Here is a 14,235-nt window from a genome sequence, read left to right as displayed (position 1 = left end):
CGTTCAGAAGCGATCCGGTTATTAAAAGTAAAATTATATAGTCGATATTAATAGTTGTATCTCAGGTCCTGACCTGTGTGGCCCTGGGTAGCCCCATCTCGGTCAGAACTCGGGAGATAAGCAGGGTCATCCCTGTTAGTATTTGGATGGGAGAACACCGAGGAAGTCCAGGGTTGCTATGCAGAGGCATGCAACGGCGAACTACCTCTGTTCATCTCTTGCCTTGGAAACCCTGCAGCAGGGGTGTCGAACGCATTTGTTATGGAGGGCATGAATTGACATAAATGAGACCTTGTTGGGCCGGGCCACATGTGTCATAAAATGTAATGCCCGGTAGCGGAGATAAAAACTTTATAAAGGACACAAACACAAAGATTTTTTTTTAAACTTAAAAAAAAACATGCTTGAAACATTAGAACTCTCGCAATATTTTGTTTATTTAACAGTCTCTGATAACTGACACCTCTTGCTCAGAATTATTGCATCAAAACATCTGTGCTGTAGCAATCTGGGAGGGGAGGAGCCTCAGTCCAGTGCAGGGAGCAGAAGCTTGCCTATCTATCTCTCCAGAGCGATTGAGAGAGTCTGGGAAAGCAAGCTATGACACAGCAGCAGCAGCACTGGAGGAAGAAGCAGGAGACAGCCAGTCCATTGCGGGCCTGATAAAAGCCCTCTGGGGGCCTGATCCGGCCATGTTTGACACCCCTGCCCTACAGGGTTGCCATAAGTCAGCTTTGACTCAACAGCATTTTATGTACACACAGCTATAGCTTCTATTCTTGTATGTGTGTGCTTCGGGTGGCACACAGAGCATACAGTAGACAAGTGGCTCTGCTAGTCGAGAATCGGTGTCATTGTGGCTCTTCATGAGCCATGGAGTGAATATCACCAATCTAATCCGAACAAAGGCACATTCACCAAGGCTGTTTCCAACACTATCTTCAAGGGGACACAGGCAGTGTTCCCTTTAAGCTGAGTTTGTGTGAGCTAGCTCACTGTTTTTTAGCCTCCGGCTCACACATTTTTGTCTTAGCTCAGGAAGGAGGGCTCCAGAGCAAACTAATTTATGCAGCAGCCAAATCGCTCGCTCACAACTTTAATGCCAGTAGTTCATAAAGTAGAATTTGTGCTCACAGGACTCCACAGCTTAGAGGGAGCATTGGACACAGGTATACTCTTAGGAGTCACATTTGGCTGAAAACAGTATCATAAAACAAATCCAAACATATCAAAAATAATCTAGACACCTCTTTGAGATTCTATGGGGGCCACGAGGCCATGGTGCAGTGATAAAGCTGCTGTTTGCCATGCAGAAGGCCTCACGTTCAGTCGCCGGCATCTCCAGTTAAAAGAACCAGGCGATAGGTGATGGGAAAGGCCTGAGACCCTGGACAGCTGCTGCCATTCTGAGTGGACAGTACTGACCCTGATGGACCAATGGTCTCAATCAGTATAAGATAAATTTGGACAAACATGACCCGATCAGTAAACAAGCATAAAGCCAACAGTCGTGATAGTCTGACCCACAAATCAAACCGTCATTAAGACTTATAAAGAATGCTATCTATGTATTACAATCTGAAGCACTACAACATGATAAACAAATCATAAGAAAATCCTTGAACCAAGGCACATAATCAACGTCGTCTCCGGATTATATAACAACGTTTCAAAAAATGGATCTTCTTCAGGAGATATTATAATGGTGCAAAAGCTCTGTTTCTTAAGTGCTAGACAAGAAGTCTTAAGAAATATTAAATTCGGATAGGACGCTGATCTCTGTTAACATTCAAGCTCAAAATATGCTGCTATGTTTCTAATGGATCCCCGGAGTCTCTTTCGGGTGATCGCTACCAGAGTGCAATTAAAGGTACCTTGCAGATTGCTGACAGGTGGTGGGTAGTAGGAGGCAGTACACTTAAAGTAAACATCATAGTTTACATATGATGACCTTTCATGTTTTTTTTTTGAGGGAGGCAAACGGGAGGAGGGGGAAACCGGTGAGGGAGGGTGCGACCCACGGGGGGACAGAAATCCACACCGCTAAAAGGGGTAGAGGATTCTCTGGTCAGCAGGGAAAGGGCTCCGACTGCAGACTCGTGGGAGCGGTGTCTTTTCTTCTTCTTTAAATAGATTTTTATTAGTATTCCAAAAATATACAACATATCAGAATGAAGCGATAAAAGTGTAGCTTCTATACATTTGCCCCTAGGATTGGAAGGCCACCACCCTAGGGCTCAGGGAGGCGGGGGAACATTTCACACACACACCCAGCCGCTGCAGCTGCCGCCGACAGCGGCGTGGCCATAACTTTTTAAAGAGCCCCTCACGAGAGCTGGGGGAGCCAGAATGACCTCTCGCGTGTGATGTCCAAGCGGCAACACGCGAGAGGTGGAATTTGCCCCTACGAGTCCAAGGCCACCACCCCAGGGCTCAGGGAGGCGGGGACGTTTTGCCCCCTCCCCCCCCCCACGGCCGCTGCAGCTGCGCCAACAGCAGCCGAGAACAGCGAGCCCTGCCACCTGGGTGCCGGTAGGTAGCCCCGACCCCTGTAAACATGTGGCCTTAGTTAGGGATGATTCGGAACTGTGTAAACCGCTCAGAGACCCTTCGGGGTTTGGAGCGGTATAGAAATCTAAAGTATAAATAAATAAATAACTTTTTAAAGAGCCCCTCGGGAGAGCTGGGGGAGCCAGCCCCTACGAGTCCAAGGCCACCATCCCGGGGCTCAGGGAGGCGGAGGAACGTTTCGCCCCCCGCCGCCGCCCATAACTCTTTAAAGGGCTCCTTAGGAGAGCTGGGGGAGCCAGAATGACCCCTCGATGTGCGAGCGGCCGCAAGAGGCACGATTTGGCCCTCGGAGTGGAAGGCCACGCACTCACCCCCACTCATGGTGCCCAGCTGCACCCACGAGCCCGGAGCGCCGTCGCCCGCCAGTGATGTCACGGACCAGCCCCGGCGCGTTCAGTTTATGTCATCTCCAGGCGGTCTCCCATTCTCCCCCACAGAGGTAGAACAAGACGTCATAACATTTCCGGTCTCTGACTGACTCTTATCCCCTCAAAGTCGCCACTTCGGCTTCACTACGAGGAGGCCACTGCCTAGACCGGACGGCTTTCAAATCCATACCGGAAGTTGATAGTACACCTAATCTTTTTCTATCTCTGTGCTTCCCCTCAGGCGCCTTCACCGGAAGTGGGTGCTCTCCGGAAAGGGTTCCGTCCAGGTCGAGTGGAGCTGTGTCAAGAGTTCCGACGGAGGTACGCCGGCAGGGTGAGGGCTCGAGCTGCATCGTCTTCTTCTCGCCATGAACGACAGAGGTGAGGGGAGAAGCGGCTCCTCGCCTGGGAACTCGACCCCCGGCTTCTGCTCTGTGACGGGCGGCCTTAGCTGGTCCCTCATGCAGGATTTAGTTTCCGCTCAATGCGTTGTCAGGGCTCAGCCTGCCTCTGAGCCCCACTTCTTCGGCCTAGAAGTCAGTCATCTCGGCTGCTGTGAGGGCAGATTTGGCCTGCCCTTATTATTCCCTTAATCTGATATTTATTACATGAATGTAAACGCTTAATATTGCTCCCTGCCTTGTGGGACTGCGGTGTGGCTGGCGAAGGAGGTTTTACCGAAGGCCATCTTGGGATCGTTTTTTAATTCTTGTAGTATTGATAAACTTTAGTTATATGATCATTGTATTTTAAATGTCTGTAAGGTTGTAAATCGCCCGGAGCCTGTTTGCAGGGTGGGCGATTCTTCAATAAAATAAATAATACATTGTTTACTAGGTAGGTGCCGATGTGTCTCTTGCAGTGACTTGTATAGACTTGCTTCAGAGAGTAGCTGTGTTGGTCAGCAAGAGAACACAGCTAGCTTTGCGTTCGGCACCTTAGAGAGCAACAAAATATCTGACAGAGGAAGCTTTGGATCTCGAAAGCTGGAACCCTGAAAATTTTGTTGTGTGGACTGCAAACTTTAGCTCAGATATTGTAATTCCAATGGGATCTTTTGGATTTGTTGATTTAGGGGCTTGGGGATCAGTTTTTTCTCTCTCTTCTTTTTTTTAGAGAAATGATCCCACCAACGTATGCTCTTGCTCCAATTTCATTTTAGCAAACAGAACTGCCTTCCTCCTCTTCAGACTGCAAATAACCTTGATGGGATCTTACATTCCTCATGGAAAAGGACTGTTGCTTTGCACTGAACGGTTGGAACAGTTTCACAGATTTCTTTATGAGAACTGGAGAGAGATATTTTTTGAAATTCTGCTGTATGTTTCTTTTTTATTGCTTTTAAAAGCTTGGTGTCTTGTAAGACCTTGATATTAATTATAGTGTACATATGTTAATAATACAGAGTACATTGCACCAAGCTTTAGATGGCAGGTAGAGAAGCAGAATCCCAGAAAGAGGCAGGAAAATAATTATGTAGATCTTCACAGACTCTCTCTTATCCTTTCTCCCCCAACCCCTCTTCTTCTCAGAGCTGGTAGAAGCATTTAAAACCCAGATGAGGACGGATCCTGATGTTGCCTCTGCTGTGGCTGCCATCCGTGTCTTGCTAGAGTTCTTAAAGAGAGACAAAGGTAATTAGGAAAGTGATCCCGAGTGGCATGAATTGAACTGTGGAGGAAGAGATGGGCAGGTGAGGGTGGATTCAGTCGTGTACTGGATGATCTGGTCTTTTCTAACATGTCTTTCTAACTGCCTTTGTCAGGTGAGACAATTCAGGGCCTGAGAGCAAATCTCAAAAATGCAATAGAAACCCTCTCTGGTGTTGATTCTTCAGTGGCTGTCTCTTCTGGAGGGGAACTCTTTCTAAGATTCATCAGCCTCACCTCCTTGGAGAACCCAGTGAGTTTTAATCAGCTGTCTGTCAAAGAGGGGAGGGAAATTCCACAGCCGCCCTTATAATGCTGCCACTTTCGCAATTTTGAATAGGGCCAGGGAAACTGTGAACCACAATGCTGCTAATCCCTTTTGCTCTAAATACTTAGCCCTGGAATCCTTTCATACCCACAGATCTCATTTTAATCCCACCCTTCCTCTAAGGAATATATGGTGGTTGTCCTTTTCTCATTATATTTATTTATTTTATTTATTTAGATTTATATTCCTCTGTCCCCGCAAACGGGCTCAGAGTGGATCACATCATAAGTAGATAAAAACATACATGAGTAAATATATAGCAATATTTAAAACCAGGGGTCATTTCGTAGAAAAAGAGCTGCAGGAGCTCATTAGCATAACTTATTAGCATATGCCACACCCCCTGACATCACCGGAAGTGTGCACCAGCCCCTCTGACAGGCAGAAGCACCTGGGATCCATTCTTTCCCCCCTTTCCCTTCCCTTCACCTCCAAGTCGGGCGAAGGAAAAGGGGAGGGGGAGGATCTCAGGCGCTTCTGCCTGACAGAGGTGCTGGCGTGCCCACAGCCAGCCTGGGTGAATTATAGAATCATAGACTCATAGAGTGGGAAGGGACCTCCAGGGTCATCTAGTCCAACCCCCTGCACAATTCAGGAAATTCACCAATACCCCCCACACACCCCAGTGACCCCTGTTCTACGCCCAGAATATGATTAAAAAAAAAAAAACCTCCAGGATCACTGGGGGCCAAACTGGCCTGGAGAAAAATTGCTTCCTGGCCCCAAAGTGGCGATCAGCATTTCCCTGGGCATGTAAGAAAGGGCCACAAGAACTAAGCACTTATGCAACCCTTCTTACTCTACCTCTCGTGATTTGCCTAAGTTCACACAATCAGCATTATGATCCTTTTAAAGTTGAAAGCATGATATAAATGCAAAGGACTATTGGTAAGATTACCTGTAAGACCCAAGACCAGGACATAAGAACATAAGAACATAAGAGATGCCAATGTTGGATCAGGCCAAAGGCCCATCCAGTCCAACACTCTGTATCACACAGTGGCCAGAAATACCAGTGCCATCAGGAGCTCCACCAGTGGGGCCAGGACAGTAGAGGCCCTCCCACTGTTGACCCCCCCAAGCACCAAGAAGACAGAGCATCACTTGCCCCAGAGTCCCTATCTATACCTTGTGGCTAATAGCCACTGATGGACCTCTGCTCCATATGCTTATCTAATTCCCTTTTGAAGCCGTCCATGCTTGTAGCTGCCACCACTTCCTGTGGCAGTGAATTCCAAGTGTTAATCACTCTTTGGGTGAAGGACGCATCTTACTTCTGGCAATCACTTGGAGAGACCCTATCACTCAGCTTCCATTGCCCCCCACACACCCCACATTGGAATAAGAACATAATATCAGGCCATAGCACATTGCAATAAAGCCCCTACAACTGTATACAGAAATACTGAGCTTCCCTACCGTTTGCCACAACTAGCCCACCACACAACCAGGATCAAGACTCCTAAGTGGACCAACAGACAGGCATACACCCCGACCTTCCACAGCTTGCAGTTCAGCGTCTTAACCACTTGAGCCACCGCAGCTCCACCTTAAAGGCCAACAACAACAAAAATCCAGGGTATAAGCTTCTGTGAATCTGAGCTCCCTTTATCAGATACCAGAGGTGAGGTTTGACTCATGAAAGCTCCTACCCTAGAAAAAATGTAATCCGAGCAAGAGCAACACTTGAAGTCCTGTAGCACCTTAAAGACCAACAGGCTTTCCAGGGAATAAGCTTTCTGAAGCTCCCTTCATTGGATATTAGGTGTCTGACAAAATGAGCTTTGACTCAAAAGTTCAGGCCCCAAACATCGTGCTGGTCTCTAAGGTGCTCCTGGGCTTTAATTTTGCTCTCCTGCTGCAGACTGACATGGCCGCCCACATGAAATACACCAGACACCTTGCGTTTTGGGGTGAATGGTGGGGGGCTTCCAGGTCAGAGAATGCGTCTCCTACACAGGCTTGATCCCAACTCCACTGTTTAGACACTAAGTACATAAGAACATAAGAGACGCCAATGTTGGATCAGGCCAAAGGCCCATCCAGCCCAACACTCTGTGTCACACAGTGGCCAGAAATACCAGGTGCCATCAGGAGGTCCAGCAGTGGGGCCAGGACATTAGAAGCCATCCCACTGTTGACCCCCCCGCCAAGCACCAAGATGACAGAGCATCACTTGCCCCAGAGCCCCTATCTATACCTTGTGGCTAATAGCCACTGATGGACTTCTGCTCCATATGCTTATCTAATTCCCTTTTGAAGCCATCCATGCTTGTAGCTGCCACCACTTCCTGTGGCAGTGAATTCATGTGTGAATCACTCTTTGGGTGAAGAAGTACTTCCTTTTATCCGTTCTAACCCGACCACTCAGCAGTCTTACATGACATACTCATCCTGTCTCATTTCTGTTCTTCTGAAACCACCTTTGTCTACCAGATCTTGTTTTTACCCCTTTCCCCAGGACTATTCCAAATGTAAAGAGATCATGATTGAACGAGGCGAACTTTTTCTCCGGAGAATCTCTCTTTCCAGAAGCAAAATTGCCCAACTTTGTCGTACCTTTATCAAAGATGGCGGGGTAAGTCAACCTGGCTTATGTGGGATCAAGAGATAGAATGCCTTTTTTTTTTTTTAATACCACAGTCATCATATTGAGTAATACAGAAATTGGTGCCAGATGCCTTATTTAGCATGCTAAGTCAATTCACACAGATTCTAAAAACTGTTAGAGGTCTAAAGATGTGATGAAGAGAGGCTGGCCCAGAAAAGAGAACCCACGTATTCTGGCAAGGCCTTCCTTGAGTAAAAAAATAAGTGGCATTTTTTAAAATTGGGACTAGTGGTGTGTTTGGCTAGTATTTTTTTAAAAGAATCAAGTTGCATAAAAGTACGGAGACCATAAACTGAGGAATGACGTGACTTACCTCCACAGAGAATATTGACACACGCTTACTCAAAAGTCGTCCTGAAAGTGTTAGAAGATGCTGCCAAAGCAAAGAAACGTTTCAGCGTCTACATCACGGAATCACAGCCAGACCAAGCAGGGCAAGTATAAGGAAAATGTTTGACTTTTTTCATTAGCAAACCAGTTAATGGTCTTACCGTTTTGTGAATCTCACTCAGCAGCTGGCAGAGCTGTCTGTAACCACAGGCAGCCTAAGATTTACTTGGCGAATTAGGTTCTGCTGATTTTTTTTTTAAAATCAGAGAGTGCAAATTTCATCCCCAAACTCTTTGTATTCGATTCCTATTTATGCAGCAAGAGACTCAAAGGGAAGTGAAGGGTCTCTCTCTCCTTTTACGCTCGGCTCCAGTACTGGAAAGAAACAAGAAGACGACCTTGTTCCTTTTCTGATGGCCACCATGAAAGGGGAGAGAACTGGGCCTCCTCCCAAGCCCTTGTGGTGCCAGCGGACGTGCTGGATGTTGCTTCACTCTGCAGGGGGCTTTTGATGAAGAATGGCTAGTCTCTTGGCTTCAGCAAAACCAGACCAGAGAGAGAGAGAGAATCATAGAGTTGGAAGGTATCTCCAGGGTCATCTAGTCCAACCCCCTGCACAATGCAGGAAATTCACAAATACTTCCTCCCCACACAAACCCCCAGTGACCCCTGTTCCATGCCCAGAAGATGGCAAAAAAACCTCCAGGATCTCCAGCCAAACTGGCCTGGAGAAAAATTGCTTCCTGATCCCAAAGTGGCGATCAGCATTTCCCTGGGTGTGTAAGAAAGGGCCACGAGAACTAAGCAGTGGTGCAACCCTTCCTGCCCTCCCTTCTTGTGATCTGCCTGAGTTCACAAGTCCCTCCCTCCCCACACTTTCATGACAGTTCATGTCATGTTCATGTCAGTTTGGTGAGCTCATGTCAGTTTGGTGAGCATAGTCCAGCCTCCTGTCTCACACAGCAGCCAACCAGTTCCTCTGGACAGCCAACAACAGGGCATAGAGGTCGAAGCCTTCCCCTCGTGTTGCCTCCTGGCTTTGAATGTGGCCATTGATAGACTTATTCTCCATGAATCTATCTAATCCTCTTTTAAAGCTGTTATTCCTGTGGCCATCACTACATCCTCTGGCGGCGAATTCCACATCTGAATCACTCGCTTTGTAAAGTAGTATTTCCTTGTGTCCACCCTGAACCTACTGCCCATCAGCTTCATTGGTTGCCCTTGAGTTCTAGTGTTTTGGGAGAGGGAGAAAAAGTTCTCTTTGTCCGCTCTCTCCACCCCGTGCATAATTTTATAAACCTCTTATCATGTCTCCCCTTAGTTGTCTCTTTTCTAAACTGAAAAGTCCCAGACTCTTTCAGCCTTTCCTCATAGGGAAGGTGCCACAACCCCCTAAATCATCTTAGCTTCCCTCCTCTGTACTTTTTCCAGCTCTGCAATTTCCTTTTTGAGATAACAGATGTCAGGTAGCCCTGTCATAGGTCTGGAATGTGGAGGGTGCCCTCCCGTTTTCTGTCTCAGCTCTCCCTGGCTCACCTACTGTTTGCTGTCTTATGCTTGACCTTGTAGATGCTCCAGCTGCAGGTTTTCTTGGCTGGGAAAGTTAACGGTTTTTGCTTTGCCTGCTTGCTTTGCCTGCGCGCGCGAGATGTATCCATTGGCTCATGCTTACCGGGAGGATGTTTGACTCTAGTATAAGTCAGAGGCCCTAGTATTGGCGGCCATTCCTGACACAAGCTGTACACGTGTCTCTAGTCCTGGATTGACCAATAGTTATCTTCTCATGAAGCCCTGAGTTGCGTAACCTGACTAAGGACCCCGACAACAGTGACCAGAACTGTACTGAATTTTGATTCTCCGCCTCATCTTAAAGATCATCCCAGTTCCTTAAACTGCCTTACACAAACTTATTCTTTAATAAGTCGCCTTTAGCATTTGTGTACCTTGACCTGGATAGCCCAGGCTAGCCTGATCCCATCCGATCTCCGAAGCTAAGCGAGGTCAGCCCTGGTGAGTCCTTGGATGGGAGACCACCCATGAAGTCCCAGGGTCGCTGTGCAGAGGCAGGGAAGGGCAAAACCACCTCTGCACGCTTCTTGCCTTGGAAACCTTACAGGGTTGCCCTAAGTGGGTGTGATTTAGTAGTAAAACGAAATTCAATATGTTGTCGAAGGCTTTCATGGCCGGAGTTCATTAGTTGCTGTAGATTTCCCGGGATGTGTGGCCCATGGTCTTGGCATTGTAGAGCCGGACGTTTCGCCAGTAGCTGTGACTGGCATCCTCAGAGGTATAACACAGAAAGATGGAGTACTCTCTGTGTCAAGGTGAGAGGGAAATGGTAGGCAGTCAATGTATACCTACTCAGGAAGGTGGGGTAGGGCTGAGTCATTGTCTTGTAGGAGTTCCCCAGGCTGTGGACATGCTAATGGAGGAGCTTTCCTGAGGAGGTTCTTTTGTTTCCTAAGGAGGTTTCCTGCTTCCTGAAGAGGTTGTTGAAATTCTAATCTTATCTGTAGTGCTATTGTCTGATGAAAAGCCTTTTGTGTTTTTCAGGACAAGGAAGCCATGTCCTATTTCTTTTTAAACTCTCTTCTTTCCTGGTGAAATTACGTTTATGTTTGTGGAAGAAATTCATCTGTGTAGTGTATTTTGTGCTCACAGCACTTGACATACATCATCTTGCTACAGTTCTTACAACAGCCCTGTAGAGTAGGCCAATAGTAGGCCCCTATTGCATGTGGCTGAAATGAAGAGAGGGCTTGCTCAAGGCCACCCAGCAAGCCTGAGGCTGGGGGATCTGTAGCTTCGAAAGGAAATCTCAGTGCCGAGTTTACATCACTTCATGAGTTTGGAAATTCTCTGAAATGGACCATATAAATATCTCAAATCTGAACCAGCAGTACCTAAGCTTCTCCTCCAAGCCCCGAGGCGACGACAGCTCCACTGTCTCTCTGTCTCTCTCTCTGTACTCTAACTGCTCTCAGCTGACAGGCTGCACAGTGTTTTATTTTAGAGGGAAAAACAAGCCTCCTCTTTGCACAGTGAAATCGTTACTTTTAGAAGCTTCTACTAGAAACACAGAATGTTCTTCTCACAGGCAAGATTATCTTATGAATGTTGCAAAGCTTTTTGTGCTCTCTGTAATTCATTGTGTTCTTAGAGTAATTGAGCAGTCTCGTGCAGAATCAGAAAAACCCCGTGCTCTTTGCCAAGCCAATCTCCCGGTGAGAGTGTCTTGGTGGGAACTCGAACTTTGACCTGGGGAGCCTGAACTTTGACCTGGGCATGCCTCGCAGGTTTTTGTTCAGACCCCACAATGTATAATTTCCTCCTTCATTTTAATTTACTTCCTTTATACCCCGACATTCTCCCTAGTGGGGACCCAATGAGTGGCTTACATCCCCCTCCTTTCTTCCATTTTATCGTCACAATCTGTGCTCCCTCCAAGCTGTGGAGTCCTGTGAGCAACAATTCTACTTTGTGAGCCACTGGCATTAAAATTGTGAGCGAGCGATTTGGCTGCTGCATCAATTCGTTTGCTCCAGAACCATCCTTCCTGAGCTAAGACAGAAATCTGTGAGCTGGAGGCTAAAAAACTGTGAGCCAGCTCACACTAACTCAGCTGAGAGGGAACACTGTTCACAACAACCCTGTGAGGTACACCAGGCTATGTGTGACTGGGTCCCCCAGATCCCAGTCCCACAATCCACCCACTATGCCACACTGCCTCTGTAACATACATAAGCATAAAGATATGGAATGTGTAAAATGTCTGAGTTCTCTCTCCTTCCTCCTTTCTCGAACACAGGCAAAAGATGGCCGAGGCCCTCACTAAGCTTGGTATTCCTGTGACTGTAATCCTGGATGCTGCTATTGGGTAAGCGCACGCGTGTTCCTTCCCGCAGAACCTTTGCAATGAAAAGGAGCTCCCAGAACAGATTGAGAGAGAGAACTGGGTGGGGTGACGGTCTGCAGTTCAAAGAGCAGCCCCGACCCTCTCGGAGAACACACGAGACCACCTTCCTGTCTGAAGAGCCCGCGACGCCGTCGTCATCCCTTCCGTCTGGTGGCTGAAGACGGACCCCGAATTCCTTTGCAGCTGTAGCACATGGGGCCGGATCAGTGCGTGCAAGCAGGGTTCTGGGGATTACAAGAAACCACAAAAACTACTTCGTGGGTTGGATCCAGTGTTCCCTCTAAGCTGAGTTAGTGTGAGCTAGCTCAAGAGTTTTTTAGCCTCTGGCTCACCTATTTTTGTCTTGGCTCAGGAAGGATGGCTCCAGAGCAAACTAATTTGTGCAGTAGCCAAATTGCTGAGACACAACTTTAATGGCAGCAGCTCACAAAGTAGAATTTTTCTCACAAGACTCCACAGCTTAGAGGGAACATCGGTTGGATTTCACAGATCCATTCCCTCCAGCGCAAGTGATTTCTTCCAGCGGATGGAGCCCTCTGAGAGTGTCGAATCAGGGAAGGGCTCCCTCGGCTACAGGAAAGCACCTCCACTAGCAGTAAGGACCTGTGAATCCCATCCCCCACTCTTGCGATTGACTGCTGTTCCCCCCCCCCCCTTTTTGTCTTTCGCTCAATAGCTACATCATGGAAAAGGTCGACCTGGTAATAGTCGGAGCAGAAGGAGTCGTCGAAAATGGGGGCATCATTAACAAGGTAAAGGGGTGTGTGTAGGGTCTATACCGGTAGCTCTCTGTGCGCTTAATGTTGAATTTTACTGGTCTGGGAAAATGCCGTTTGTAAGAGCATTGCACAGATGCCTCCAGGAAGCTCCCAAACAGGAAACAAAAGTGATAGAACAGAACTTAATCACAGTATTTTTTTTCCCCTAGCACTTGCAACAACTGAGTGGCCAATCAAATTGCATTTCAAGAAACTTGTTTACTGGGTTGTGTGCCTTGTGGAAGCTCTCCGGCTGTCCTCGACCAGGGCCATGCCCGGGGCCTTTCCGGTCCTGGCCCCAACCTGATGGAGCTCTCTGCAGAACAGCACCAGGGCCCTGTGGGATCTGATGCAATTCCACAGGGCCTGTAAAGCAGAGATGCTCCGCTAGGTTTTTGGCTGAGGACAGCAACTGTTTCCACCCCAGCTGGCAGCCTTTTCCGCTCTGGACGCTTCTCATATCTGTCTTGCCCTCCTCCCCCCTGCCCGCAGAGCAGCCCGCAGTCTGAAATTGGATCAATTAGTACACGCTGTCTGAGTTGTCTGAAATGTGTCATTAATGTTTGAACTGTTTTGTCTCGATATGTTTTTATGAACGTTGTACATCGCCCAGAGCCCTGCCTCAGCAGGGATTGGGCGATGAACAAATTCAGTAAATAAACCTGCATACATGATGTCCCTTAGGAGCTGCAGTGGCTCAAGTGGTTAAGACGCTGAACTGCAGGCTGTGGAAGGTCAGTAGTTCAGCAGTTTGAGACCCAGGTGCCGGATGACGGAGTGAGCTCCCGTCTCTAGTTCCAGCTCCTGCCAACCTAGCAGTTCGAAAGCAAGAAATTGCAAGTAGATAAATAGGTGCCACTTCAGTGGGAAGGTAACAGCGTTCCATGCACCTTGGTGTTTAGTCATGCTGGCCACACGACCACAGAAATGTCTTCGGACAGCGCTGGCTCTTCGGCTTGGAAACCCTAGAGTCGGATTCGACTGGCTTTTGAGCAAGGGAACCTTTACCTTTACATGATGTCCATTAAGTACATTTGGATAATTTTTACTATTTTGCACAACTCATATCGGTTTTGTGAATCATGCTCACACCCCCTACAAATCCTGTTCAGCTGCCACCGGCATCTGAGTAAGCCCTGGAAACCTTTTTGAGCATACCTTTGCAGTGGGGTCAAGGTTAGACACTTGATGCTTTCTAACGAAAGCCAAGATTCTCAGGAAGCTGGACTGCGTGTGCCCAGAACCACATCTTCACACCCTGTGGGGGTTTCTAGCATGCGGAAATAGCATAACCACAGTTTACTTCCCTCTCTTTCCAAAGAAGTATAATTTGCAAAATTGAGGACGATATAGCCTTTATTTAAAAAAATAAATAAATGGAGAAACACGCTCATGATTCAAAACAAAATGCTGAGGAAGTGACTGGTCTATGTCAACCTTTGAAAGAGAGCCAAGTAAGCTGGGGGTGAGAGGAAAAGTGCTTTCATCAGGAGACTTCCGGGGGTCATTTCCTGCAAGAGCGCACAGGAGCGGAGCACCGGCAGTAAGGAGTCCAGGGGGTGGGGCACATGCAACAAGCCTCGCCCCCTGCTCCCAGCAGCCCTCAGTTGGGCCACGAGGAGCAAGAAGCAGCCAGGTAAGTTGCAGAGCCCCCCCGGCCCGCCTTCAGGTACAAGCTCTCCCTCTGTGAGGGCAGATCTG

General features: G+C 47.8%; 2 protein-coding genes across 2 annotated transcripts in view; one reads left to right on the top strand and one right to left on the bottom strand.

Moving 5' to 3' along the window:
- The window catches only part of GTF2H3 (general transcription factor IIH subunit 3), a 26,770-nt gene extending 23,828 nt beyond the window's left edge, over window positions 1-2,942 (bottom strand). The window contains exon 1 of the mRNA XM_015419305.1: window positions 2,883-2,942. Within this exon, the coding sequence (XP_015274791.1) occupies window positions 2,883-2,892 (10 nt within the window). The 5' untranslated portion in view covers window positions 2,893-2,942. The remainder of the gene's footprint in view (window positions 1-2,882) is intronic.
- A 288-nt stretch (window positions 2,943-3,230) lies between these two features.
- Window positions 3,231-14,235, top strand: part of EIF2B1 (eukaryotic translation initiation factor 2B subunit alpha) — a 14,341-nt gene continuing 3,336 nt past the window's right edge. Inside the window, exons 1-7 of the mRNA XM_015419301.1 lie at window positions 3,231-3,320; window positions 4,472-4,573; window positions 4,705-4,841; window positions 7,378-7,494; window positions 7,849-7,961; window positions 11,669-11,737; window positions 12,453-12,528. Of these exons, the coding sequence (XP_015274787.1) occupies window positions 3,308-3,320; window positions 4,472-4,573; window positions 4,705-4,841; window positions 7,378-7,494; window positions 7,849-7,961; window positions 11,669-11,737; window positions 12,453-12,528 (627 nt within the window). The 5' untranslated portion in view covers window positions 3,231-3,307. The remainder of the gene's footprint in view (window positions 3,321-4,471; window positions 4,574-4,704; window positions 4,842-7,377; window positions 7,495-7,848; window positions 7,962-11,668; window positions 11,738-12,452; window positions 12,529-14,235) is intronic.

This window comes from Gekko japonicus, unplaced genomic scaffold (assembly GCF_001447785.1).
Source record: "Gekko japonicus isolate JY-2015 unplaced genomic scaffold, Gekko_japonicus_V1.1 scaffold181, whole genome shotgun sequence".
NCBI lineage: Eukaryota > Metazoa > Chordata > Lepidosauria > Squamata > Gekkonidae > Gekko > Gekko japonicus.
This window is presented reverse-complemented; position numbering and strand designations above follow the sequence as displayed.